This window comes from Oncorhynchus nerka, linkage group LG6 (genome assembly GCF_034236695.1).
Source record: "Oncorhynchus nerka isolate Pitt River linkage group LG6, Oner_Uvic_2.0, whole genome shotgun sequence".
NCBI classification, from domain to species: domain Eukaryota; kingdom Metazoa; phylum Chordata; class Actinopteri; order Salmoniformes; family Salmonidae; genus Oncorhynchus; species Oncorhynchus nerka.
Window position 1 is genome coordinate 31,524,184 of NC_088401.1, and position 24,327 is coordinate 31,548,510.

Here is a 24,327-nt window from a genome sequence, read left to right on the forward strand (position 1 = left end):
TCCAAGGGTCCTTTTGGGTTCTGTATAGAAGTACACAAATAGGGTTCAATGGAGGAAAGCTTATTTTTTTGGCCAGCCGGTTCTGTTTCAGCTGATAGGGTTGCACAACTTGTCCCAAGCATGCAATTTCGTTCTTCTAGTGCAATACAACGCTCAGTAATATTTCTAAAGGAAACAAACTTATAATGAAAAACACCCTGGACCAGAGCCAGTCGACAAAATGAGTCCCACAGCCCACACCAGAAAAGTTGAATACCCAAGCCGACAGTGACAAATCTGTCGACGTACCCTTGACCAAAGTCCTTAACCTTTATTTGCTCCAGGTGCGCCGTGCTACTATTGCTGACCATGTAAACCAACACATTTCACAGCACCCATCTGATGTATGGGACAATAAAACATTTGTATGTACTTTTTTTTACCATGCAAGACTAACCGGATAAAGGCAATACAGCACACAAGCAAGGGTCGCCAGGTGGAACTCAAGTAACCCGCAGTGAACCTTAAGACCCTGTCAGAGCATCTGACACTCCATCTGTTCACACTTAAATCCCCCCTCCCCAAACCCTATAAAGCAAATCTATCCCCTCTACATCCCCCCCAGCCCAACCCCCATTATAGTATTTGCCTTCATCGCATACATCAAATTTACCTTCTTAACTGTATGTATGAATTTGATCTGAAAAATTAAGCTAATTGACTGCATCCATTTTAGGCTGGGTTTCTGTACAGCACTTTGAGATATCAGCTGATGTAAGAAGGGCTATATAAATAAATGTGATCCAAATTGGCCTTTTAATTGAGCTTTGCTCAGCAGACTTCAGTACAGATATTGGGCCCCGTGTAGTGGTGATGGCCTTAGGCCACCCTGCAGCCCACTGCTCTCCACAGTGAAACTTTGTGAAGGTGGTGTGAGACTATTATTGCAAATGACATCTGGCACACGTGGTGGCGCATTAGACGGAGAAGACCGAGTCGGCCCAAGTCGTTATTGAACCCCTAACTAGGCAAGTACGTTAAGAACAAATTCTTATTTACAATGAGTGCCTAACCCGGCCAAACCCTAACAACGCTGGGCATATTGTGCACGCCGCCCTACGGAACTCCCAGTCACGGTCGGTTGAGATACAACCTGGAATCGAACCAGAGTCTGTAGTGACGCCTCTAGCACTGAGATGCAGTGCCTTAGACCGCTGCGCCACTCGGGAGCCCCATTTCAGCAAGCCATGACACCCACCATCTCAGATTGTTCCGAAATCATTTATGTAGTTAGGAATGCTAATCTTATCTGTTTCTGTAAAATGATTTGTCTGAAATTGAATTTGAACTGAAAAATTAAGCTAATTGACTGCATCCATTTTAGGCTGGGTTTCTGTACAGCACTTTTTAATTTTACCTTTATTTTACTAGGCAAGTCAGTTAATAACAAATTCTTATTTTCAATGACGGCCTAGGAACAGTGGGTTAACTGCCTGTTCAGGGGCAGAACGACAGATTTGTACCTTGTCAGCTCAGGGATTCGAACTTGCAACCTTTCGGTTACTAGTCCAACGCTCTAACCACTAGGCTACCCTGCCGCCCCACTTTGAGATATCAGCTGATGTAAGAAGGGCTATATAAATTAATTTGATCCAAATTGGCCCTTTAATTTATAGGCTTGACATAATATTAAATAAATATAGCACCCTACATCCGATCATTTGAACAAAACGTATTCCGACCGTTGAGTAAGGCAAGAGGAATCCAAGAAAAGGTTAAAAAAATAAATCCCGCTGCAGTACACAATATACAACCAGCATACAGTATCAGTTCTCTATATCTATAGTATTGCTACTTCCACAACCTTTTATAAAATGGAACACAACATTATCTTTGGGTAGAAAACAAATTACTTCTACTCATGATTAAAAATAAATGATGCTGTCATTCTCACAAGTTAAGCCAGTCCTCAATGAACGCAATTCAGTTTGCCCTCTTAGCAACCTACCGCTTTAGCCCAACTCACACTGAATAGTCAAACAAATGACAACTGTGAGGGCCATCCATATGGTGTAATTCTCAAATGAAGACTATTTCTACAAGCCCAAAACTGAGATGGAGAATTGGGCTAGTGAATCAAATGTGACAAGCCACACAGCAGTTGAGTTTTTCAATAAAACGATTAGAAAACATCTCTATATGTAGTTACCATTGAACCCAACACCATTAACATTGCAAAACACCATATCGTGTGTTCGGGACTTTCACCATTAGAAACCATAACATGGAAACCATTAGAACTGCTGTTGCCTAATGGTTTGCTTGTTCACCAGGAAATGGACCAATTAATACAGACCTTTTTGGAAGGGAATAAACCACAGAGGGGACGTTTCCTGATTAAGCCTAAAATAAGTTACTAGATGCGGATATGCCCTGATTGTTATTTTTGGGACTTCTGAATAACAAGCACGCCAGGCACCATGGGCAAAATATGCCCCAGAAGGGCCAGTCCTACTGTCCATTTGTTGACAACAAAAAAAATGGTGTCGTAGAGCGAGAAATGCCATAAACAGCTGTTGTCGCAGGACAAGGAAAGCCCAAAGGAGAACAGGCGATCATTTTATATTAGAGAGTTCTTTTATTGCTGGGTTTTCGCCACATTCATGACCCTGCATGGACCTTTGATGGCCCCCTCTCTCCGAAGCCCTCCTAGGACTGCAGGCAAAGGGAACATATGCTTTGTGTCTGCACGCAACACGGCCACAGACATGCGCTAGAGCTGCACTGTCACACCAGATTTGTCTCTCGGCTTAAGCCAGCGCTGTGAACAGGGGTCTATCAGTGTGCGTTAGCAGCCGTGATTGTATGCCTTCTGCCAGCCTCACGGCCCCCTGCACCACCAGGCTCACGGCGGCTGGGCTGAGTCAAGCAGGCCAGGCAATGCACCCTTGGGTACAGCAGCTTCGATCGGTGTCAGGAAACCCCAGTCTGCATCTAGCCTAACTAGCAGCCAGATTAAATATTAAACAACTGGATGTCTGTGTGTGCGCTTTTGTGAGTCTTAGAGCTGTACTGAGCTGCTCCCCTAAACCACTCCCTCCTTATCCGTCTTAGTCCCTCCTCCAATGAACATAACCGCATGTTTAGTAACAGTCGTCCCTTGGTGAAGTCGGCACAAACAACCAAACACACGCCCTCTTGTCAACGTCTGGGTACAAACTAAAAGACAAAGCGTGAGAGACACGAAGACTGAGGTCTAGAGTGACAAACCAGATTGTAAGCACAATCGAGTAAAATCATAGCTGAACAGAATGGCCTGGGACTCAGAGCACGACTCAAGTGGGCTCAACAGAATGGTCTACAACTTAGCCCTAGAACTGACTGTTTACAACTACTTACAATGGTGTTCCAACTCTTGCTAGGGATTTTGCATACTTATGTTGTCTAACTGTAGCTCCTTATCACCTGGGATTGTGGACAGACACTACTGGTGCCTGTGCAACTTGCTACTCTCCTCACCACCACTACTACTACAACAACATTAGCCATGTCTGAGAACCTGGCGCAGAACTTCTGAGCAGAAGCCAATGACTAAAAAGAATGGTCAAAGCTGTCGATCACAAGATACCATTCATTCCTGTGAAGACTCAATAGTGCATTGAAGCAAAATTAAGTCGATTAAGATGGCGTCTCATGGAGACATTACATGTGAAGGTTGAGCTACTCCAGCGAGTGACATTGCAAGCTCTCAGTGAACCCCCTCTCATTGAGTAACTCGAGTTGAAGGCCGACCGGGGTCCTGCAAGCTGCTATTAGCAACTAAATTATCCTTAGAACTTCTTCTGTGTGCGATTTTAAAATAAATTGGTTCAAGGACATACATCTGGTGTATTAGAAGCAAAGATTGACATTTCCCCATTCACTATAATGGGGGATCCTGTTTTCTGCAAACAATGCCTGCAGTACCACAGTTGGCCTTGAATTTCTGTAGTTTCAATGAGAGGGGGCAGTTGTTATCCCCATGGCAGCAGCACATCCCACTCCCTCGTCCAGGTCTGTCTCACTTCACCAGCCCCACAGCACACTAAAAACTATGGGTGACAGGGCTTTCAGTTGCAGGGCTCCAGAACACACTTCCAGACCAGTGGAGGCTGCTGGGGGTGCTCATAATAATGGCTGGAACAGAGTAAACGGAATGGCATCAAACAGGGAGCCATGTGTTTGATGTTGATACATTTCCACCTATTCCGCTCCAGCCATTACCACATGCCTGTCCTCCCCAATTAAGGTGCCACCAACCTCCTGTGTTCCAGACACTATTAGGGCTGCAGAGTCTGTCCTCCAGCTCAAGACCATGCTGTTCAGAAAAGCTCACTCTGTTCTCATGTCCTCTGGATCTGGCGACATCTGTATATAGCTTTGATTGTCGTCTAGTGTTCTGGATTGTATTTCTTTTTTTGGTGTGACTTGGGTCTGATAAATGCGCTTTACAACTCAAATGTATTATAATTAGTATGAATTATTATTAAGTCTAGAACGCCATCATCTCCCACTGCCATTCCCCTATACTGGAGCAGGACAATGAACACAGCTGCAAATTGAGACGCGATTCAGGCAATTTGTTCCGCCCCAGTGCTCTGGTGTAAATGAGTATGTTGCATGGCCAGATAACCATCCAGCTCCCCTAAAATAAACAAGGGACATGCAAGCAAAGCCTTGGTGATTTTTCATGTAGGAGGAGTGTGGGTGGAGGAGGGAGACTCATTCCACAAACGCCTCCTCCCTCTGTTACCAATCGGTCCATGCTAACCGGATTCCTTAGGACGTCCCTACCCCATTGAAGTTGAAATGTAAAACGGTTAGGGCTATGGGAAGGACATCCCAAGGATTCCGGATAGCACTGACCATTTCCAATCCCACTGGACCATGCAGTTATTGCAGGCAACATAGTGAGGTGCCAGCAAGCTCCTTTCATCTGCTGAGTCCGTCTACACATTTGATATCATGCAGCACGCCCACTCCACTGCAGCATGAGCCTCCTCTGCCTGTGACTCCAACAGCAAGCATCCAAAGGCAGAAAGAGGCCCGTTTCACCTCTGATTCCTACTCTCTGCTGTCATCAATGTTAATCTGAGCAGGCAGCCTCCTATCCCAGTTGCTTTGATTCCTATTGTCAATAGTTATCCAATGAAAGAATAGGACATACAGGTAACATAATACCTTTGAATATTGAAGTATCTACAACATTCACCAATGACAGTGTTTGGAATATGAATGAATGACATTTAAACCACTTTCCAAATAAACAATGTTCTTCCTGCATTAGTTAGTTACTATGCTCAATTGATTAAATACTGATGAAGTTGACACATGTTCACAGATGCGTGACAGGCAGACAATCAAAACATCAGCCACCTGTCCCTTGGGAGTTTCTCATGGTTGCATGCCTTGATTTGACCGCGCATGATAATGATTTGTGGCGGCCAATATAGGCCACAATGTGTGCTTAATTATAACCACTGGTTGCTTACCTTGGGTAAATCTCTGAGTTGGTTGGCGTCGAGGAGAAGCTCTTCCAGACTGCGGCTGTAGCGGAATATCTCGTCAGGGACATTTTGCAAATTGCAATGTCGCTTGTCCACCGACTCGACGTGGCGGTTACAGCGCCACAAAGGGATACACTTCAGCATGTCCGGCTGCCGTATTGATTTGGTTGCCGGTGCTACTCAACAATCCGCATCGGAGAGAGAAACGGGGAACGGTTGTGGGGGAGGAGGGAGAGGAAAAAATATCGACAGTGACAGATAAGAGTGGACGTCGAAATCCCGCTGCTCCCACGTCGATCCAGAGGCCAAAAATCCGGTTAAAACCAGGGACAGAATTAATTCCGATCGTCAATTGATATCCCAACTCCAGTCCTTTTCGTTGGCTCTCAGCGACTCAAATCAAACTAAAATGTTATTGATACATACAAATATAATAGCTAAAGTTATCTTCCTTGATTGTTAACTTAGTCCATTTTCATTAAAATGCCATCATACTGATAATCTAAAAGAACAAACTACTAAATTAAATGAACGTTTTAATTTCCTTACTTGTGCGACAACATTAAAGCAGCCCAGTCGGCGTTAGCTAACACTAGCCCATTTGTTATTTGATACAAGGAAGCTGGCCTGTCCAGCAAGATCGCCAACTAACTAGGCTAATAGTAATTGGTTCCCCGTTACGAATGTGTGTTCTGCTGTTTAATGCGAGTAGTCCCGTGTAAGCACACCGAACGACCTCTCGAAGGTACGTACGGAGATGGAACTCGTTTGTGTCGCGAGCTAGTCGCTAACATTAGCCACCTTTGTGATCTCTCGTGCCTCTTTAGGCTACGGAAACAAACTGCAATATAAACGACCTTAGGAATTCAAAACCGACAATTGGCAGTCTTTCACTAACTATTTGCACTGAAAATTACAACCAGAAGTCATAGGAAGCGTTTAAACCAACAAAATGTTGAAACCACAATATCAGCAACAGGATTATGTTCACTAAACCGGAGGTACCGCCGCTTTGTGGCAACCTGCGCTCGTCTGGAGGGCCACGCAGGAGTCTGGGGGGATGCGGGCAACCTGTGTGGGTCTTCGAGCTTTTGTCTCGGTCTTCATTTAGCGAACAAACATAAGCTATTTGACCAAATACCGGTCTGAAGGAAACCTCTGTAGTTAAATACTCCGCTGGGGAGTTTCCTCACTCTCCGGCCGGGTGTGTGGTGCTGTTGTAAAAATGTGGTGGGGAGTGCTATAACCACGACCTTTCAGCTCCGCCCAGTGGCTCCTCCTTATTGTTGTTGTGGCTGGGTGTGCACGATTTACACCCCCCTTCAACTGACACCTCCCAAAGGTGCAAAGACGCACTTTCTACGCCGCTCATCTCATGGCGCACACATGTCTACCAAGTGCATACTCAACATTTACTTCATAGTAATAGACATCCAACTACAGATAATATTGCACTATTTTTTTATAATTGTAGATCCTTGGTTTTTGTAGGACAACTACCGCCCTCCACACGGGTATGACTGCATACGCCGGCCAGTGCGAACACAGGAAAATACAGGAAAATAAAAATCAAGTGCATCCATTCATTCCTTCTCCCTCTCTCAGCAAGCACCCAAAACTGCACATAGGTAATAGCGACCCCAAGGGGCTAGGAGGTATTGAATGTGCCTTTTAGAAGATGGTTGCCTTTAGGTTCGTGGCGAAACCGCTCTGCTTTGGTTGCTTATCAAATTCCCCCATCTAGCGGTAATGAAAGCAAAGTAGACTTAAACTACTTTCCGAATTCAGCAAATGCGTAGGCCTATCGTAGATTGTCAAGAGTGCGCCCGCTGACAGGTAGACATGTAACCTCATTCATGCTTGCTGAGGAACACTCAACTCAGTTATCTTATATGGAGGTGGAGTTGAGTATTGATAACTGTTCGCACGATTTGCTAGTAACATTGAAACCCCATCAGTCGATACTTGTAAAAATGTAAATTCTGAAAATGCTTACCTGTACCCATGTTTTTCTTGTACAACTACTGTCCTTCAGCAGGGTGATACAATTCATACTTTTATATACTGAAAAATATATATAAACACAATATGTAAAGTGTTGGTCCCATGCTTTACAAGGTAAAATAAAAGATCACAGAAATGTTCCATATGCATAAAAAACGTATTTCTCTCCAATTTTGTGCACAAATTTGTTTACATTCCTGTTAGTGGCCATTTCTCCTTTGCCAAGATAACCCTGACAGCTGTGGCATATCAAGAAGCTGATAAAACAGCATGATCATTACACAGGTGTACCTTGTGCTTGGAGTTGAGCAACACAAATTAGGAAAGTCTGTTTTCGATCAATGTTTTGATTGAAAATATGAATTTCAGCAACCAGCGGTTGTACAGGGCAAACATAGGTAAGTTTTTAGAATCAACATTTTTACAATGACCAACATATTTTCATGCAACACTTGCAAAGATACAGTATAATTAAGCCTATTATAGACTACAACCAGTCAATTATTCAACCTTGTAAAAAAAGCTTCCAGAATCTAAAGTTTAATATAAAATAAGCTTTATGAAACTGGGAATTCCACAATCAGAAACATTTTAACAAAATAACAGATCTCATTCAAATGTGTTCAGTATCCATTTTCAATGCATCTAATTGATTGAAGCTCAATTTATAAAAATGTGGAGGGAAAATATTCTCCCAAACCCCAGTGATGTTGACAAAAAAAAAAAAAAACATGGTCTTCACAGCAAAGGTCAATAATTGCTGTCAGACCCTTTTGAAATAGCTACAGTATATTTAATAATTTTAGTTAACTGAAATGACTACATTCTATTGAAATGTCAAGAAATGAGGAATATTAGTATTTGAAATGGGATTTTTCCTTCCCAAAACACATAAGAAATTCACAACAGACATTCACATAGTTGAAGAATTTATTTGTGGGTAAATGGGAACCAATAGCTCTAAAACGATATTGAAAGACTCCTGACAACTTAAAAATGGGGGTAACCTAATTAATGACTTCTCAATTTGATAACAAAAAAAAAACTGCAAATAATACAAAATAAATCAAGTCTTCACAGTAGGTGACAAAACAAAATCCATGAGGTGCAAATATTATTTTCTTAACCAATCCCTCAAAAGAGACCATTAATAATATTAATATCAACATCAATAAAAAAAATTACAATTTAAAAAGAGGCCCAAATCTCTAGCAGCAGTGATAGTGGCTGAAGTGAGTTTGAGCAACGGGTATGGGATGGGTGTTGGGCGACCATTTCAGACAGTTTATGCGGAGAGGTCACTACTGTTAAAGCGCTCTTGGTCGTAGACCTCCGCGATGACCTTGCGACCCCCAAACCAGCGGTCGTTGAGTGCCTGGATGGCCTTGTTCATCTCCGAGACCATGGAGAACTCCACAAAGATCTTGACGATGATCTCGGCATCCTCCTCCTCCCCCTGCTTCTCCTGGTAGATGATGACCCGGTTTACGGCACCAAACTTGCCGCACTCCTCTGTCACCTCGCCCTCCAGGTCGTCATCGATGTCCTCTGGCCCCACCATGTTCCGTAACACCATCACCGTAGACTGGGGAGGGGAAGACAAGTCAATATTTATTCCTACCCAAATCGCATTACATTCAAAATAAATCTAAAATAAATCTACTTTTCAGTGAAAGTACTGCAACTTTTGTACATTTTTTTTGCAATTAAACAAGGCAAATACAGTGCATTCGGAAAGTATTGAGACATTGACTTCTTCCAAATTTTTCCAGCCTTATTCTAAAACTGATCAAATAAAAATCCTCCATCTATACACACTACTCCATAATGACAAAGCAAAAAAAAGAAATTGCATTTACATAAGTATTCAGACCCTTTACTCAGTACTTTCTTGAAGCACCTTTGGCAGTGATTAAAGCCTAGAGACTTATTGGGTATGACACGACAAACCCGGCACACCTGTATTTGGAGAGTTTCCCATTCTTCTCTGTTTTGTCCCATGGAATAAATGTTGTGGATCTTAATGTTTTTCCTCATAATCCTGGACTATCGGACCACCATTTTATTACGTTTGCAATTGCAACAAATAATCTGCTCAGACCCCAACCAAGGAACATCAAAAGTCGTGCTATAAATTCACAGACAACACAAAGATTCCTTGATGTCCTTCCAGATTCCCTCTGTCTACCCAAGGACGCCAGAGGACAAAAATCAGTTAACCACCTAACTGAGGAACTCAATTTAACCTTGTGCAATACCCTAGATGCAGTTGCACCCCTAAAAACTAAAAACATTTCTCATAAGAAACTAGCTCCCTGGTACACAGAAAATACCCGAGCTCTGAAGCAAGCTTCCAGAAAATTGGAATGGAAATGGCGCCACACCAAACTGGAAGTCTTCCGACTAGCTTAGAAAGACAGTACCGAAGAACCCTTACTGCTACTCGATCATCCTATTTTTCTAACTTAATTGAGGAAAATAAGAACGATCCGAAATTCCTTTTTGATACTGTCGCAAAGCTAACTAAAAAGCAGCATTCCCCAAGAGAGGATGACTTTCACTTTAGCAGTGATAAATTCATGAACTTCTTTGAGGAAAAGATTATGATTATTAGAAAGCAAATTATGGACTCCTCTTTAAAACGGCGTATTCCTTCAAAGCTCAGTTGTCCTGAGTCTGCACAACTCTGCCAGGACCTAGGATCAAGAGAGACGCTCAAGTGTTTTAGTACTATATCTCTTGACACAATGATGAAAATAATCATGGCCTCTAAACCTTCAAGCTGCATACTGGACCCTATTCCAACTAAACTACTGAAAGAGCTGCTTCCTGTGCTTGGCCCTACTATGTTGAACATAATAAACGGCTCTCTATCCACCGGATGTGTACCAAACTCACTAAAAGTGGCAGTAATAAAGCCTCTCTTGAAAAAGCCAAACCTTGACCCAGAAAATATAAAAAGCTATCGGCCTATATCGAATCTTCCATTCCTCTCAAACATTTTAGAGAAGGCTGTTGCGCAGCAACTCGCTGCCTTCCTGAAGACAAACAATGTATACGAAATGCTTCAGTCTGGTTTTAGACCCCATCATAGCACTGAGACGGCACTTGTGAAGGTGGTAAATTACATTTTAATGGCATCGGACCGAGGCTCTGCATCTGTCCTGGTGCTCCTAGACCTTAGTGCTGCTTTTGATACCATCGATCACCACATTCTTTTGGAGAGATTGGAAACCCAAATTGGTCTACACGGACAAGTTCTGGCCTGGTTTAGATCTTATCTGTCGGAAAGATATCAGTTTGTCTCTGTGAATGGTTTGTCCTCTGACAAATCAACTGTAAATTTCGGTGTTCCTCAAGGTTCCGTTTTAGGACCACTATTGTTTTCACTATATATTTTACCTCTTTGGGATGTTATTCGAAAACATAATGTTAACTTTCACTGCTATGCGGATGACACACAGCTGTACATTTCAATGAAACATGGTGAAGCCCCAAAATTGCCCTTGCTAGAAGCATGTGTTTCAGACATAAGGAAGTGGATGGCTGCAAACTTTCTACTTTTAAACCCAGACAAAACAGAGATGCTTGTTCTAGGTCCCAAGAAACAAAGAGATCTTCTGTTGAATCTGACAATTAATCTTAATGGTTGTACAGTCGCCTCAAATAAAACTGTGAAGGACCTCTGCGTTACTCTGGACCCTGATCTCTCTTTTGAAGAACATATCAAGACCATTTCAAGGACAGCTTTTTTCCATCTACGTAACATTGCAAAAATCAGAAACTTTCTGTCCAAAAATGATGCAGAAAAATGAATCCATGCTTTTGTCACTTCTAGGTTAGACTACTGCAATGCTCTACTTTCCGGCTACCCGGATAAAGCACTAAATAAACTTCAGTTAGTGCTAAATACGGCTGCTAGAATCCTGACTAGAACCAAAAAATTTGATCATATTACTCCAAGGCTAGCCTCTCTACACTGGCTTCCTGTCAAAGCAAGGGCTGATTTCAAGGTTTTACTGCTAACCTACAAAGCATTACATGGGCTTGCTCCTACCTATCTCTCTGATTTGGTCCTGCCGTACATACCTACACGTACGCTACGGTCACAAGACGCAGGCCTCCTAATTGTCCCTAGAATTTCTAAGCAAACAGCTGGAGGCAGGGCTTTCTCCTATAGAGCTCCATTTTTATGGAACGGTCTGCCTACCCGTGTCAGAGACGCAAACTCGGTCTCAACCTTTAAGTCTTTACTGAAGACTCATCTCTTCAGTGGGTCATATGATTGAGTGTAGTCTGGCCCAGGAGCAGGAAGGTGAACGGAAAGGCTCTGGAGCAACGAACTGCCCTTGCTGTGTCTGCCTGGCCGGTTCCCCTCTTTCCACTGGGATTCTCTGCCTCTAACCCTATTACAGGGGCTGAGTCACTGGCTTACTGGGGCTCTCTCATGCCGTCCCTGGAAGGGGTGCGTCACCTGAGTGGGTTGATTCACTGATGTGGTCATCCTGTCTGGGTTGGCGCCCCCCCCCCCCCCCCTTGGGTTGTGCCGTGGCGGAGATCTTTGTGGGCTATACTCAGCCTCGTCTCAGGATGGTAAGTTGGTGAATGAATATATCCCTCTAGTGGTGTGGGGGCTGTGCTTTGGCAAAGTGGGTGGGGTTATATCCTTCCTGTTTGGCCCTGTCCGGGGGTGTCCTCGGATGGGGCCACAGTGTCTCCTGACCACTCCTGTCTCAGCCTCCAGTATTTATGCTGCAGTAGTTTATGTGTCGGGGGGCTAGGGTCAGTTTGTTATTTCTGGAGTACTTCTCCTGTCCTATTCGGTGTCCTGTGTGAATTTAACTTGGCCTTCGAAGACTTTAGAAAGGCAGGGCAGGATGGATATAGAATCTTTAGGAATCTCAGACGATATGAAAGAGAGTTTGAACTTTTTGGATTTAGAGCTACAGGATGCACATTTATTTTTGAAAAAGCTAGCCTGTGCTTTTCTAACTGACTGTGTATTGGTTCCGGACTTCCCTGAAAAGTTGCATATCGCGGGGACTATACGATGCAAGTGCAGTCCGCCACAGGATGTTTTTGTGCTGGTCAAGGGCAGTCTAGTCTGGAGTGAACCAAGGGCTATATCTATTCTTAGTTCTTCATTTATTGAAAGGGGAATGCTTATTTAAGATGGTGAGAAAATTACATTTAAAGAACACCCAGGCATCCTCTTCTGATGGGATGAGGTCAACATCTTTCCAGGATACCCGAGCCAGGTTGATTAGAAAGGCCTGCTCGCTGAAGTGTTTTAGGGAGCGTTTGACAGTGATGAGGGGTGGTCGTTTGACCGCGAACCCACCCATAGTGGATGCAGGCAATGAGGCAGTGATTTCTGAGATCCTGATTGAAAACAGCAGAGGTGGATTTGGAAGGCAAGTTGGTCAGGATAATATCTATGAGGGTGCCCATATTTACGGATTTAGGGTTGTACCTGGTGGGTTCCTTGATAATTTGTGTGAGATTGAGGGCATCTATCTTAGATTGTAGGACGGCCGGGGTGTTAAGCATGTCCCAGTTCAGGTCACCTAACATTATGAACTCTGAAGATAGATGGGGGGCGATCAATTCACATATGGTGTCCAGGGCACAACTGGGGGCAGAGGGGGGTCTATAACTAGCGGCAACGGTGAGAGACTTGTTTCTGGAAAGGTGGATATTTTAAAGTAGGGGCTCTAATTGTTTGGGCACAGACTTGGATAGTGTGACTGAACTTTGCAGGCTCTCTCTGCAGTGGATTTCAACTACTCCCCCTTTGGCAGTTCCATCTTCACAGAAAATGTTGTAGTTGGGGATGGAAAGTTCAGAATTTTTGGTGGCCTTCCTAAGCCAGGATTCAGACACGGCATGGACATTAGGGTTGGCAGAGTGTGCTAAAGAAGTGAATAAAAAAATATATATATTAAAACTTAGGGAGGAGGATTCTGATGTATGAAATACTTATATCATGCAATAAAATGCAAATTAATTACTTAAAAATCATACAATGTGATTTTTTAGATTCCGTCTCTCACAGTTGAAGTGTACCTATGATAAAAATTACAGACCTCTACATGCTTTGTAAGTAGGAAAACCTGCAAAATCGGAAGTGTATCAAATACTTATTCTCCCCACTGTATGTAGCCAAGTTATCATAGGGTCCAATGAACAGCAACAGATGAAACAGGGAAGCCGCTAGGTAGTCGTTACTACGCTATCAAGCGGGAGACACAGCGTTCAAAAAAAAAAGTTAGCAGGCCAGGGCTAGTAGAAGTGTCTGCGCCGACGTCCGGCAAAGGCCGGTTGAGGGCACAACGGGTGGAATTACGTCGGCAGACCAGTCGTGATTGAACGGCGGGCCTCCGTGTCGACAAAGGGTCCAGGCCAGTTGGCAAAAGAGGTATTGTAGCTGGAGTAATTTTGTTTGCTAGCCAGGAGATGCGCCTGGCTGGCGGCTAACTAGTGCTAGCGTCAGGACAAGGGAGTTAGCCACTATAGCCACTCGGTAGCAGCGATGATCCGATGCAAAGATCCAGAGCTTACGGCAAGAATCCGGTGGTGTAGTGGATTCTAGTCGTGTTAGTTAAGAGTCCGGGAGGCATCAGCGGTGTAGCCGAGTGATCATAGGGTCCACTGAGCAGGCCCGGGAGATGGGCCTAGCTCAAGGATAGCTTTGGGCTGGGCCACTCGGTGGCAGCTTGCTTGCTGTGATGATCAGGAGTAATGGTTCAGGGCTTACGGCAGGAATCCGGTGTTGTAGTGGAGAAAAACAGTCTGATATGCACAGGGTTAGTAACGCAGTTAAAACCTGCTGCAGAGCACTCAGGACCTCAGACTGGGGCGAAGGTTCACCTTCCAACAGGACAACGACCCTAAGCACACAGCCAAGACCATGCAGGAGTGGCTTCAGGAAAAGTCTCTGAATGTCCTTGAGTAGCCAAGCCAGAGCCCGGACTTGAAACCGATCTAACATCTCTGGAGACACCTGAAAATAGCTGTGCAGCGATGCTCCACATCCAACCTGACAGAGCTTGAGAGAATCTGCAGAGAAGAATGGAGGAATTCCCCAAATACAGGTGTGCCAAGCTTGTAGATATATACCATAGAAGAATTGAGGCTGTAATCGCTGCCAAAGGTGCTTCAACAAAGTACTGAGTAAAGGGTCTGAATAATTATAAAATGTACAAACATTTGTAAAAAACTGTTTTTGCTTTGTCTTTATGGGGTAGGTGGGGGGAGGGAAGAGAAACAATTTAATCTATTTTAGAATGAGGTTGTAACGTAACCATGTGGGAAAAGTGTAGGGTTCTGAATACTTTCCGAAAGCACTATATACACACAATCTTCATGTGTGATCTTACCTCTGATTTCCTCAGCAGTTTCTGCATGACCATGTGCCTGGCGCTGCTTCCGGAAATGCTCATGTGTTCTTGGTCGCTCAACATCTCCTGGCCTGTCCCATCCTGCAGCATCTCTTTCTCCTCCTGCTTTTTCTTCTGAAGCTCTTGTAGAGAGGGGTTGATTTGGGCCGGGTTGGTGATCACAGGTGGTGAGGCCAGCACAGGGTTGACCAGGCCCACCTGGGGCAGCACTGGCAGGTTAGGACGCACTGGTGTCACACCTACAGGGACATTCACACACATCAGCCATACATAAATACATCTTCATTGATATGGTTTCTCCGAGAGAACATGGCCATTCACAGGAGTCAAAACCTGTTGCAATTTCATTGTTTCTCTAATTGGTCGCATGTGAACCAACTGTAGTCAAGCTTTTTTTAACACACTCTCAAATGAGCAGGATCAGATGGAAAAACTACATAAACTGGCTGACCAGATAATCCTGCTCAACACAGTAGCATTGAGTAGATAAGATACACACTTGAAATAATTTAAAACGATCCTCTAACCGTCTAAAAAGATTCAAAACAGTGCACAGGTCAGTGGACAATACTCTGTACTCACACATGTCTCGATACACACCTGTGATCATTCCGGGGGCCTGGGCAGCCATGACTGCCTGAGGGATGCCCATAGAGCCCATCGGACCCATTTGTCCCATTTGTCCCATCTGACTCATTTGGCCCATCTGGTTCGCCCCGGCCATCGCCCCCAAGATGGACGCCCCGGTCACAGCCTCCTTGAGAGAGGGGCGGGACGCATTAGCAGGAAAACACAGTGAGGTTGCACAGTCAGACTTTATACAGCATGTATAGTGCTCTACTCTGCATTAGGGTTGGGGGATGTCCACCTTTGTCCTATCGTGATTAAGTACCCATAAAACATTGCGATATTCAATGATACTGACCCCCTACTGGCCTACCGCCCAAAAGACTTAACAAAAATACAATTTTTAAAAAGACTGGTAAAAAAGGACCACTAGCGCGAGCTCGCAGGACAGTCGGAGGGAAAGTCATTAATATTCTAGAGTTAAGTCAGGTGACTGGTTGAGTCTTCTTGGGTGAGTGACATCACAAGTGTTTATCTTGTTCACCAGCATGAGCACTAAGCACTGAACAACTTGGGAAACCCAGCTTCAGCTTAATTAAGAAATATATTAAAGCCTTACCAGCTAGCTAACCAATCCATTTTACTGTCTGATCCTTCATAAAACGAGTCCACTAATTGTTATTTTTGTACCTTTCCGCAAGCCATCTGTTGCTTGACATGAGCAAGTTCACACAAATGTATGAAATAATAGGTCATCCACAACTAGTTGGCTAGTAACATTTGTGGCTATTGGCTGGCCAGTCAACTTAGTGTATGTAAACTTCTGACCCACTAAAATTGTGAGTGAGTTATAAGTGAAATAGTCTGTCTGTAAAGATTAGTAGTGCCAAGCCAATATACAATATTCTACAACTACAAATTGTCAATATAAACTTCCACTGAACTCAACAATACTATTTATTACTAAACAGAACTATGACTACTGTTAACAGTGCCAGATATAGCAGTGAGGGTGTGTGCTTGCTTAAGCAGTGAGACTCCAGGGAGTAATTCGCTTCCACACCCAAAAGCACTGAACAAAAATATAAAACACAAGTGTTGGTCCCATGTTTCATGGGCTGAAAAAATAAATCCCATAAATGTTCCATATGCACAAAAAGCTTATTTCTCAAATCGTTAACAAATTTGTTTACATCCATGTTAGTTAGCATTTCTCCTTTGCCAAGATAATTCATCCACCTGACAGGTGTGGCCTATCAAGAAGATGATTAAAAACGTATGATCATTATACAAGGGCACCTTGTGCTGGGGAAAATATTTTTTTTGCAGTTGACACAACACCACAGATGTTTCAAGTTGAGGGAGCATTCAGTTTGGCATGCTGGCTGCAGGAATGTCCACCAGAGCTGTTGCCAGAGAATTGAATGTTCATTTCTCTACAACAAGCTGCCTCTAATGTCAGACCACACGTAACCGTTTGTGGGGGGGGGACTGATTCTGATTGGCCTATGCCATCCAAAGCCCACCCATGGCTGCGTCCCTGCCCAGTCATGTGAAATCCATAGATTAGGGCCTAATGAATGCATTTCATCTGACTGATTTCCTTATATGAACAATAACCCAGTAACATTTTACAGGAGTAGAATTGCTTCTTAGTATTATAGTACTTAGAATTACAAGGGAAGAGGGCCAGCCCTCATTTCACAGGGGATAAACTTTTGCAACCGTGGGTTGAGCTCACATCACAACAAGCAGACATGGCACAGCAAATGTTGTTAGCAAACACAGAGCAGTGAGCATAGAAGACTTTATATTGCCCTGCACGGGTTCTGCATTATCAATTCATCAAATACTGTATTCAATTCTACGGCAGGGCACATCAAAATATATGTTCATGTGCACAGAAAATAGAAGATTCAGATTTATATACACATACATTATATTTCTATCTTTAGTATATTAATTATACTTATACATTTTACTTATACATTTTAACAAAAGGTCACACCTAGCTACCTACAGTGAGCTCCAAAAGTAGTGGGACAGTGACAAATATTTTGTTGTTTTGGCTCTATACTCCAGCACTTTGGATTTGAAACGATACAGTAACTGAGGTTAAAGTGCAGATTTTCAGCTTTTAATTTGAGGGTATTTTGATATCGGGTGAACCGTTTAGAAATTACAGCACTATTTGTACATAGTTTCCCCCCCCATTTTTAGGAGACCAAAAGTATTGGGACAATTTCACTTCTGTATTATACATTAAAATGTTTAGTATTTGGTCCTATATTCATAGCACGCAATGACTACATCAAGCTTGTGACTCTACACATTTTTTGGATGTATTTATTGTTTGTTTTGGTTGCGTTTCAGATTATTTTGTGCCCAATAGAAATTAATGGTAAATAATGGAGTCACTTATTGTAAATAAGAATAGAATCTTTCTAAACACTTCAACATTAATGTGGATGCTACAGTGATTATGGATAATCCTGAATTAATCCTGAGTAATGATTAGTGAGAAAGTTAGAGGCACATATATTTTGTAGTTAGACTTGTCGCATCGCTGCAACAGGAGTCGCTAGAGCGCGATGGGACATGGACATCCCGACCGGCCAAACCCTCTCCTAACCCGGACGATGCTGGACCAATTGTGCGCCGCCTCCAACACAGCCTGGGATTGAACCCGGGCCTGTAGTGACGCCTCAAGCATTGCGATGCAGTGTCTTAAACCGCTACGCCACTCGGGAGGCTAGCACAAATATTTGTACTAGTTTAATACACATAAGTGACTTTGTCCCAATATGTTTGGTTCCCCATGTACAAAAAGTGCCGTAATTTCTAAATGGGTCACCAGATACGGGTGAAAATACCCTAAAATTAAAGCTGACAGTCAGCACTTTACCCCCAGCCATTGTATCATTTCAAATCCGAAGTGCTGAAGTACAGAGCCAAAATAACAAGAAAATGTGTCGCTGTCCCAACACTTTTGGAGCTCACTGTATATCAGAGGTATATTTACCTGGAAGGCCAATAGATCCCTTTGGAAGGGAATCATACTTGCCTGGGCCGTTATCTTAGCGGTGGCTGCTGCAGCAGCCACGGCTGCAGCGGGCGGCAGGCCACCAGGCTGGGTGGGGGTCAGCATGGGCATGGGCGGGGTTACGGCCTTGCCCACCCGCAAGTACTGGCCCCCCAGGTCAAACAGGTTCATGGAGGACACTGCATCCAGGGACGACTGGGGCTTGTCATACTCTGCCAGGTAGAGAGGGGGGAAAAGAGGAGTTAGGAGGACAAACACATAGCAACAGCACATCCTGAGGGCCGCCAAACGCCTCTCTGCTCACCGATGAAGCCAAAGCTCTTGTGTCTTCCTGTGGTGGGGTCCCTGGCTAACGTGCAGGACTTGATCCTCCCGAAGGCCTCAAAGACGCTCTTGATGTCCTCGTCTGAGAGGTCAGGGTGGACGGAAGCCACGAAGATCCGGTTGTAGGCGCGCGCCTCCTCTGCCAGCTGGTCGATGATGGGTTGCGCCTGACCAATGTTACCTGGCCGCCCCACCTACAGCACAGATACCAGCACAGGGCCAATGAGTGGGGTGTCACAGCCCACTGACCGAGCAACGCAACACCTCGAGCTCCAAAACCGAAGATCGAAGGAGACCATTTCTCTTTGCAATTGGTCCCGTGTGGCTCAGCTGGTAGAGCATGGTGCTTGCAACACCAGGGTTGTGGGTTCGATTCCCACGGGGACCAGTACAAAAATTTACCACAAAAAAAATGTGCGCACTCACTACTGTAAATTGCTCTGGATAAGAGCATCCGCTAAATAACTAAAATGTAATCGCAGCCCAATGTATTCTTTGCCAAGTTTCCACTAGCCTTGCTAAACAGCATCTTTCCACCAGGGCTTTCTGCAAAGGCTTAGGTAATACGAGTGATGTGAAACGTGACAACCTGCACTATAGAGTAGAGACAACACCTTCTATTGACACTTTTCTCACTCTCCCCCTTTTCTTTCTGGATTATAGAAATTGACAACATACCAACAACTCAGATAGTCACTTTAAAATCGTCACCTGGAAATTAACTAGAGCGAAGATCACGTAAAAAACTAAAAAGAGATCAAGAAAATAGCCTGTCTAGAACTCATGAAGATAATTCTACTGTAAAAGCTGCTTCACTCACTCAGGCAGTTTCGAACAACACTGAAAGGCCTGTTCAGAATGCCTCAGCCAGAGCTGCGGCTGAGGATCAACTAGTGGAAATGCTTAAAGAATTAACAAGATAAAACCACACATGTGGCTAGCACTACACTTTCTAGAGTAGTTGGAGGTATCTCCTCTAACTGTCCATCTATAGGCTAGTGTTTGGAGCGTCTCTATTAGCGGCTATGTAGTATATGATCTGTGCTGCAGGTGGGGCGGCCAAGCGACACCAACCAGGCGCAGCCCATCATCAGCACATCTCGGACACAGAGCAACACATCATCGTACGCTGCCCGGGCATCCTAGAGGAACTGGTCACTAAAACAATGTGGTGATGACATCATGGAAGCAGAACACAGCAGACATTCACAAAAAAACACCCGCGCGCACACAGACATGCGCGCACACACACAAAACACACACGCACCCAAACACACACACGCATACCTGTAAATGAATTGACATACATACAAGCAAAGAAAGACAAAAGAAATGAGTGGCTTTAGATAACACTTCCATACAGAATTTAGAGAGACTACCAATTAGTGATTCACACAGAAATAATAGTTCAGTTACACGGAAAGAGCGAAATGAGGATTTCGAACTGGATCCATGCGTTCTCGATAGAAATGAAAAGAAAACAAAAAGAAGGTTAAAAAGGTAATAGCAGGAGCACCCCTCTTTCCAGGGGTATAGAGGGGGTTCTGAGAGGTCCACTTCCACTGGGCCGGACAGGCTGACTCTCCAGGCCACTCACCTTGATGTTCCTGCCCCCAAGCATGACTGAGTTCATCTGCTCCAAAGCCAGCTGTGCCGCCTCCGGGATCTCATACTCCACAAAGGCAAAGCCCTGCACAGACAGATATAACCATGGGACAACAATCCACAGCATTACAGACACGTGCATGCCACATTCCCCTGTTGTGCTTCAGTTTCCCCTCACATCATTTAGTATACATGTGATTCTAATCACATTGCAACGCTGTGTGATGTGGTTTAAGGGTGCTCTATACACGGACCTTGTGCTTCATTGTAACGGAGTCCCATGACATGTCAATGCTCTTGATGGGGCCAAAAGGGGCAAAGGCCTGTCTGATGGTGTCCTCCCCGAGCTCATAGTATATGGAGCCCACATACACCCGGCACATGATGGCTAGAGCACGCTGACGCTGAGCCGCCACCTGGTAACCCCGGAGAAAAACACACCATGATGTTTAGGGGGTCTATGAAAGCAAGAAAACACAAAAATAAATATATCTAGATGTGTATGGGCAAATTATGTTTTATATTGAAATGTCATTTATTTGTTTAATTCTGTATGGTGTTTGCTTTTCCCAACAGTAGACGTACAGGCCAATGTCAGGGACAGACGCAATCTGGGCATACGCAACATAGAGTCCCGGACAACGATTTTGCGACTAGTTACACAAAGATTAACAATTTGGTGAATGCTGACAACCAAACAGCTACGTAATAAAAATAAAAAAAGTATGTTTCTCATTACTGCATTAATATGGGTGAAAGCACTGAAGGTGACATGGATGTCCTTCGCTAATATTTGGCTCCTGAAACGGACCTGTAGTCCAGGGCTGCATATAGTGTATATTGTGACATTTCAACATGGCAAACAAATTAAATAAACACCTATATCAGTTGAATAACATCCATTAAAAGCCCAAGGAAAACATTTTACACTTACGTCTCTAAGGGGAGTGAGGGATGGTTAACCACTGAAAGCAGAGTTTACTGGGTCCTTTACTCAAGTATTTTTTACTTGAGCATAGCTGATTTTACTATCACCCATAGACAAAACTAACAGCCTAATCTATTACAGAAGAGAAAAGTGATTTCCCCTATTACAGCATCAAATTTGAGATTGCCAAAAATTCCTGTTTGAGCAGTTCTCTCATCTTTGGTTATTGAAAGAGACTGCTAACCCTCTTTAGCCCCACACCAAAGATGGCTTTTTCAGCTTCAATCAATGCAAAGTACAAGCATATTTACAAAGAAGACATGGACTTCCCCCATGTTAATTTTCTCAACCACCCTTGGATAGCCATTTCAGGCTAGTGTAAAAAGCCATCATACTGCTAAAATGCCCCGATGAAGTTTGTATTGTGCTCAAATGTATGAATTCATACATAACGTCCTAATATAAATCACTTTCAGTGTAAAAAAAAAAAAAAAAACATCAACAGCTGTTGCCACTAGTGGAAGTACTTCTGGGCATTTCTTCTGAAATGGTGCAGTGGGCATACAAACACAGCTTCAATAACCAGACTGAATTAATCTTAAACAGTGTGTGTAAGAACTGGTCCCTCATAATTATTATGTTAAAAACCATGTCTTCTTTTGAAATATGAGTTCTTTGGTCAGCTGCTATGGCTATGATTGAGGCCAGAGTGGCCAATCAAAGAAGGGTAACTGTCCTTTTTAACAGGAATGCAAACAGAGAAAAAAAGTTTAATAATCTATTGACCGATTGTAAAGGTGAGAGAGGATCTCCAAAGCCCATTGTCACTGCTGCCATCTGAAAGACAGTAAAGATGAAAAAGGTGCTGAAAAGTAGGTTAGATATATATTTAAGCTTTGCTTTTTCAAATGTCATTGCTTTGATATACATCAGCTTGACACACATCCCCTAAAAGACTTTCAGGACTGATTTGACTTTCCCTCTGCAGTCCCACCCACTCCAATCTGCCCTAAAGCATCTCACAATATTACCCCACATTCAAGACATTCAAAAGCCCTATGTGGGACCAAGTGCAAAGCATTCAACATGTTTAACTAAGTCTTCATGTTGATCTTCTCCAGCTGAAAAAGAAGAGGCAGAAGCAAGAGGACAAACATCCCTATCCCATCACCGTAAGCAGAGAAATACACTTGTATATGCTGTACTGCAGTTGTGAAGGATGTTACTATTTTTTTGTGCTACTGAACAATCAAGTATTGTTTGTAACTACAAAGTTACTAGGGCAGATGCTTTTAACTGTACATGTGATATTCCAAGTTACTCTTAGAAATAAGGCTAAAATTGAGTGTGGTTGGTGTTAAGGGAAGAACATATGGTCAAGAGGATGGAGAGTTTAGTTGCAGGAGTACAGAATTCAGCACATCTCACCTGCAAGTTGGTGAGCTGCTGTTGCTGATGGGCAATGGTCTGCTTCACCAAGACACTCTTAATGCTCTGCTCCATGGCATATTTCTTTGCCTGGAGAAAAGTCCGTCAGTGTGAGAAAGAATCGTGGAACCGCAGGCAAATTGACTGATCTTGAGTCATTACGTATACACCTGTATTTAGTCATGCTTATGTAGTAGGCTCACCCTTTGTAGAGCCTCCTGCTGCTCCGGGGTGAGAGGCGGCAGGCCAAGCTTCCCACCTGTGCCCTGTCCATTCTCCATCATCAGAGCTGTCCCTCCCTGAAGAACCACAGCAGGAAAGAAATGACTACACATCTGAGCATCCTCAGAGACAGGAACACTTATTCATTGGAGAAATTGCCATGCACTGCACATTTGGTATGCTGCATCTCTGTTCTTCTATGACCATCTTTAAGAGATTTGAGGTATAGAGATTGAGAATCATCACAGTGCATATATCGTACTGGAGAAGCGGAAGCAGTTCATCTTGATTTGGAAGCAGTAATCTCGATTTGGAAGCAGTAATCTCGATTAGAATAGTTATAGGCCTAAAAGCACAAAATCCGACCAGTCACCAGTGATTGGAACGCACGATGGGTGCGTAGAGATGATTTCCTTACCTACAACCTGATAAACGCTGGGACCACCAGAGGCAGGATAACCCCAAGGGGAAGAGTGATGGGGAAGCCTTAACAATTCAAAAAGTCTGAGAGAGAGAAAATGCTTTCAGACTAATGTTAGCAGCTGCAAGGCGGTAAACTTAGTATCCTCCATTTGCACCGGAGTATTTGCCTAGGTAATTTCCTACCAATTTAGGATAACTATGTAGCTAGTAAGTATATAATGCATAGTGTTCGTATAGAAGCAAGTACAAAGCTAGCTAAAGTTAACTAAGTTCGTTGACTAACTTGATACACTTCAGTAAAGCTCAATTTAACGTCGGTTGGGCTAACGTTAGGCGAGCTATAGTCAGTTAACTAGCAGTCTAGCTAAGCTGGTCGATGCATCGTTAGGCTAAATAACATTTCACCATTTTCAATCATGACTCGTGCATTGTAATTCCAACAATAGTCTGTCACACTAGCAGTTCGATCTGTGATTAGTTGGCTACAAATACGACACATTTAGCGATTGCTTTATTTGTGTAGCTAAATAGCATTAGCCAGGAGCATATTGTCGCAGTAGATAGCAAGCTAGCTAGCTAAAAGGCCTCATGCCTAAATTCCGGTTTTGTAAATTAAACATGGTTAATGGGAATAAACCAATAATTCCCACAATATATGTATACGCACAACTATTAAACAAAGAAAACAATAACGGAGTTCATATTTAACGTATTTAGCAAGCTATTTACCGCAATCTCCGTCACCGCCATAAGCACACCTTCTTGAATAGGCCCCGCCGTTCTTCTTCTTCTTTAAATTGAATTAGCGGATTGCGTCAAACTGTGAGGTGCATACACCGCCACCTCCTGTACTGGAGT

At 43.6% G+C, this 24,327-nt stretch overlaps 2 protein-coding genes and 1 non-coding gene across 22 annotated transcripts in view; 1 reads left to right on the forward strand and 2 right to left on the reverse strand.

The window, feature by feature from the left end:
* The window catches only part of scrib (scribble planar cell polarity protein), a 99,432-nt gene extending 92,672 nt beyond the window's left edge, over positions 1 to 6,760 (reverse strand). For 15 of the 17 annotated variants that reach the window (XM_065019497.1, XM_065019509.1, XM_065019496.1 and 12 more), the window contains exon 1: positions 5,511 to 6,759. In XM_065019497.1, coding sequence (XP_064875569.1) covers positions 5,511 to 5,669 — 159 coding nt within the window. In that variant the 5' untranslated portion in view covers positions 5,670 to 6,759. Of the gene's footprint in view, positions 1 to 5,510 lie in introns of all 17 variants that reach the window. The other 2 variants (XM_065019510.1, XM_065019499.1) reach the window with 2 other exon arrangements.
* Positions 6,761 to 8,445: 1,685 nt separating this feature from the next.
* Positions 8,446 to 24,304, reverse strand: LOC115130339 (poly(U)-binding-splicing factor PUF60-like). 4 transcript variants are annotated; one of them, XM_029661383.2, is made up of 12 exons: positions 24,199 to 24,304; positions 23,465 to 23,550; positions 23,028 to 23,123; positions 22,825 to 22,914; positions 22,183 to 22,233; positions 20,723 to 20,884; positions 20,461 to 20,553; positions 18,844 to 19,057; positions 18,561 to 18,751; positions 15,530 to 15,686; positions 14,909 to 15,168; positions 8,446 to 9,114 (listed from the first exon to the last, which is right to left on the reverse strand). In XM_029661383.2, exons 3-12 carry the CDS (start codon positions 23,106 to 23,108, stop codon positions 8,815 to 8,817), a joined length of 1,599 nt encoding a protein of 532 aa, XP_029517243.1. In that variant the 5' UTR covers positions 23,109 to 23,123; positions 23,465 to 23,550; positions 24,199 to 24,304; the 3' UTR covers positions 8,446 to 8,814. The 4 variants fall into 4 exon arrangements, with proteins under 4 accessions (XP_029517243.1, XP_029517242.1, XP_029517241.1 ...); XM_029661382.2 differs by having other exon boundaries at positions 15,512 to 15,686; XM_029661381.2 differs by having other exon boundaries at positions 18,519 to 18,751.
* Positions 19,177 to 19,251, forward strand: trnaa-ugc (transfer RNA alanine (anticodon UGC)). Its single transcript has one exon. It is a non-coding gene; the product is annotated as a tRNA-Ala (tRNA).
* Positions 24,305 to 24,327: the final 23 nt, after the last annotated feature.

Coding starts and splice junctions, on each gene's coding strand:
- LOC115130339 (XM_029661380.2), bottom strand. CDS start 23,108: ATGATGGAGAATGGACAGGGCACAGGTGGGAAGCTTGGCCTGCCGCCT. Junction 22,234..22,824: donor AGCAGCTCACCAACTTGCAG/GTGAGATGTGCT, acceptor ACTGTCTTTCAG/ATGGCAGCAGTGACAATGGG. Junction 20,885..22,182: donor CTCTCTCACCTTTACAATCG/GTCAATAGATTA, acceptor CGGGGTTACCAG/GTGGCGGCTCAGCGTCAGCG.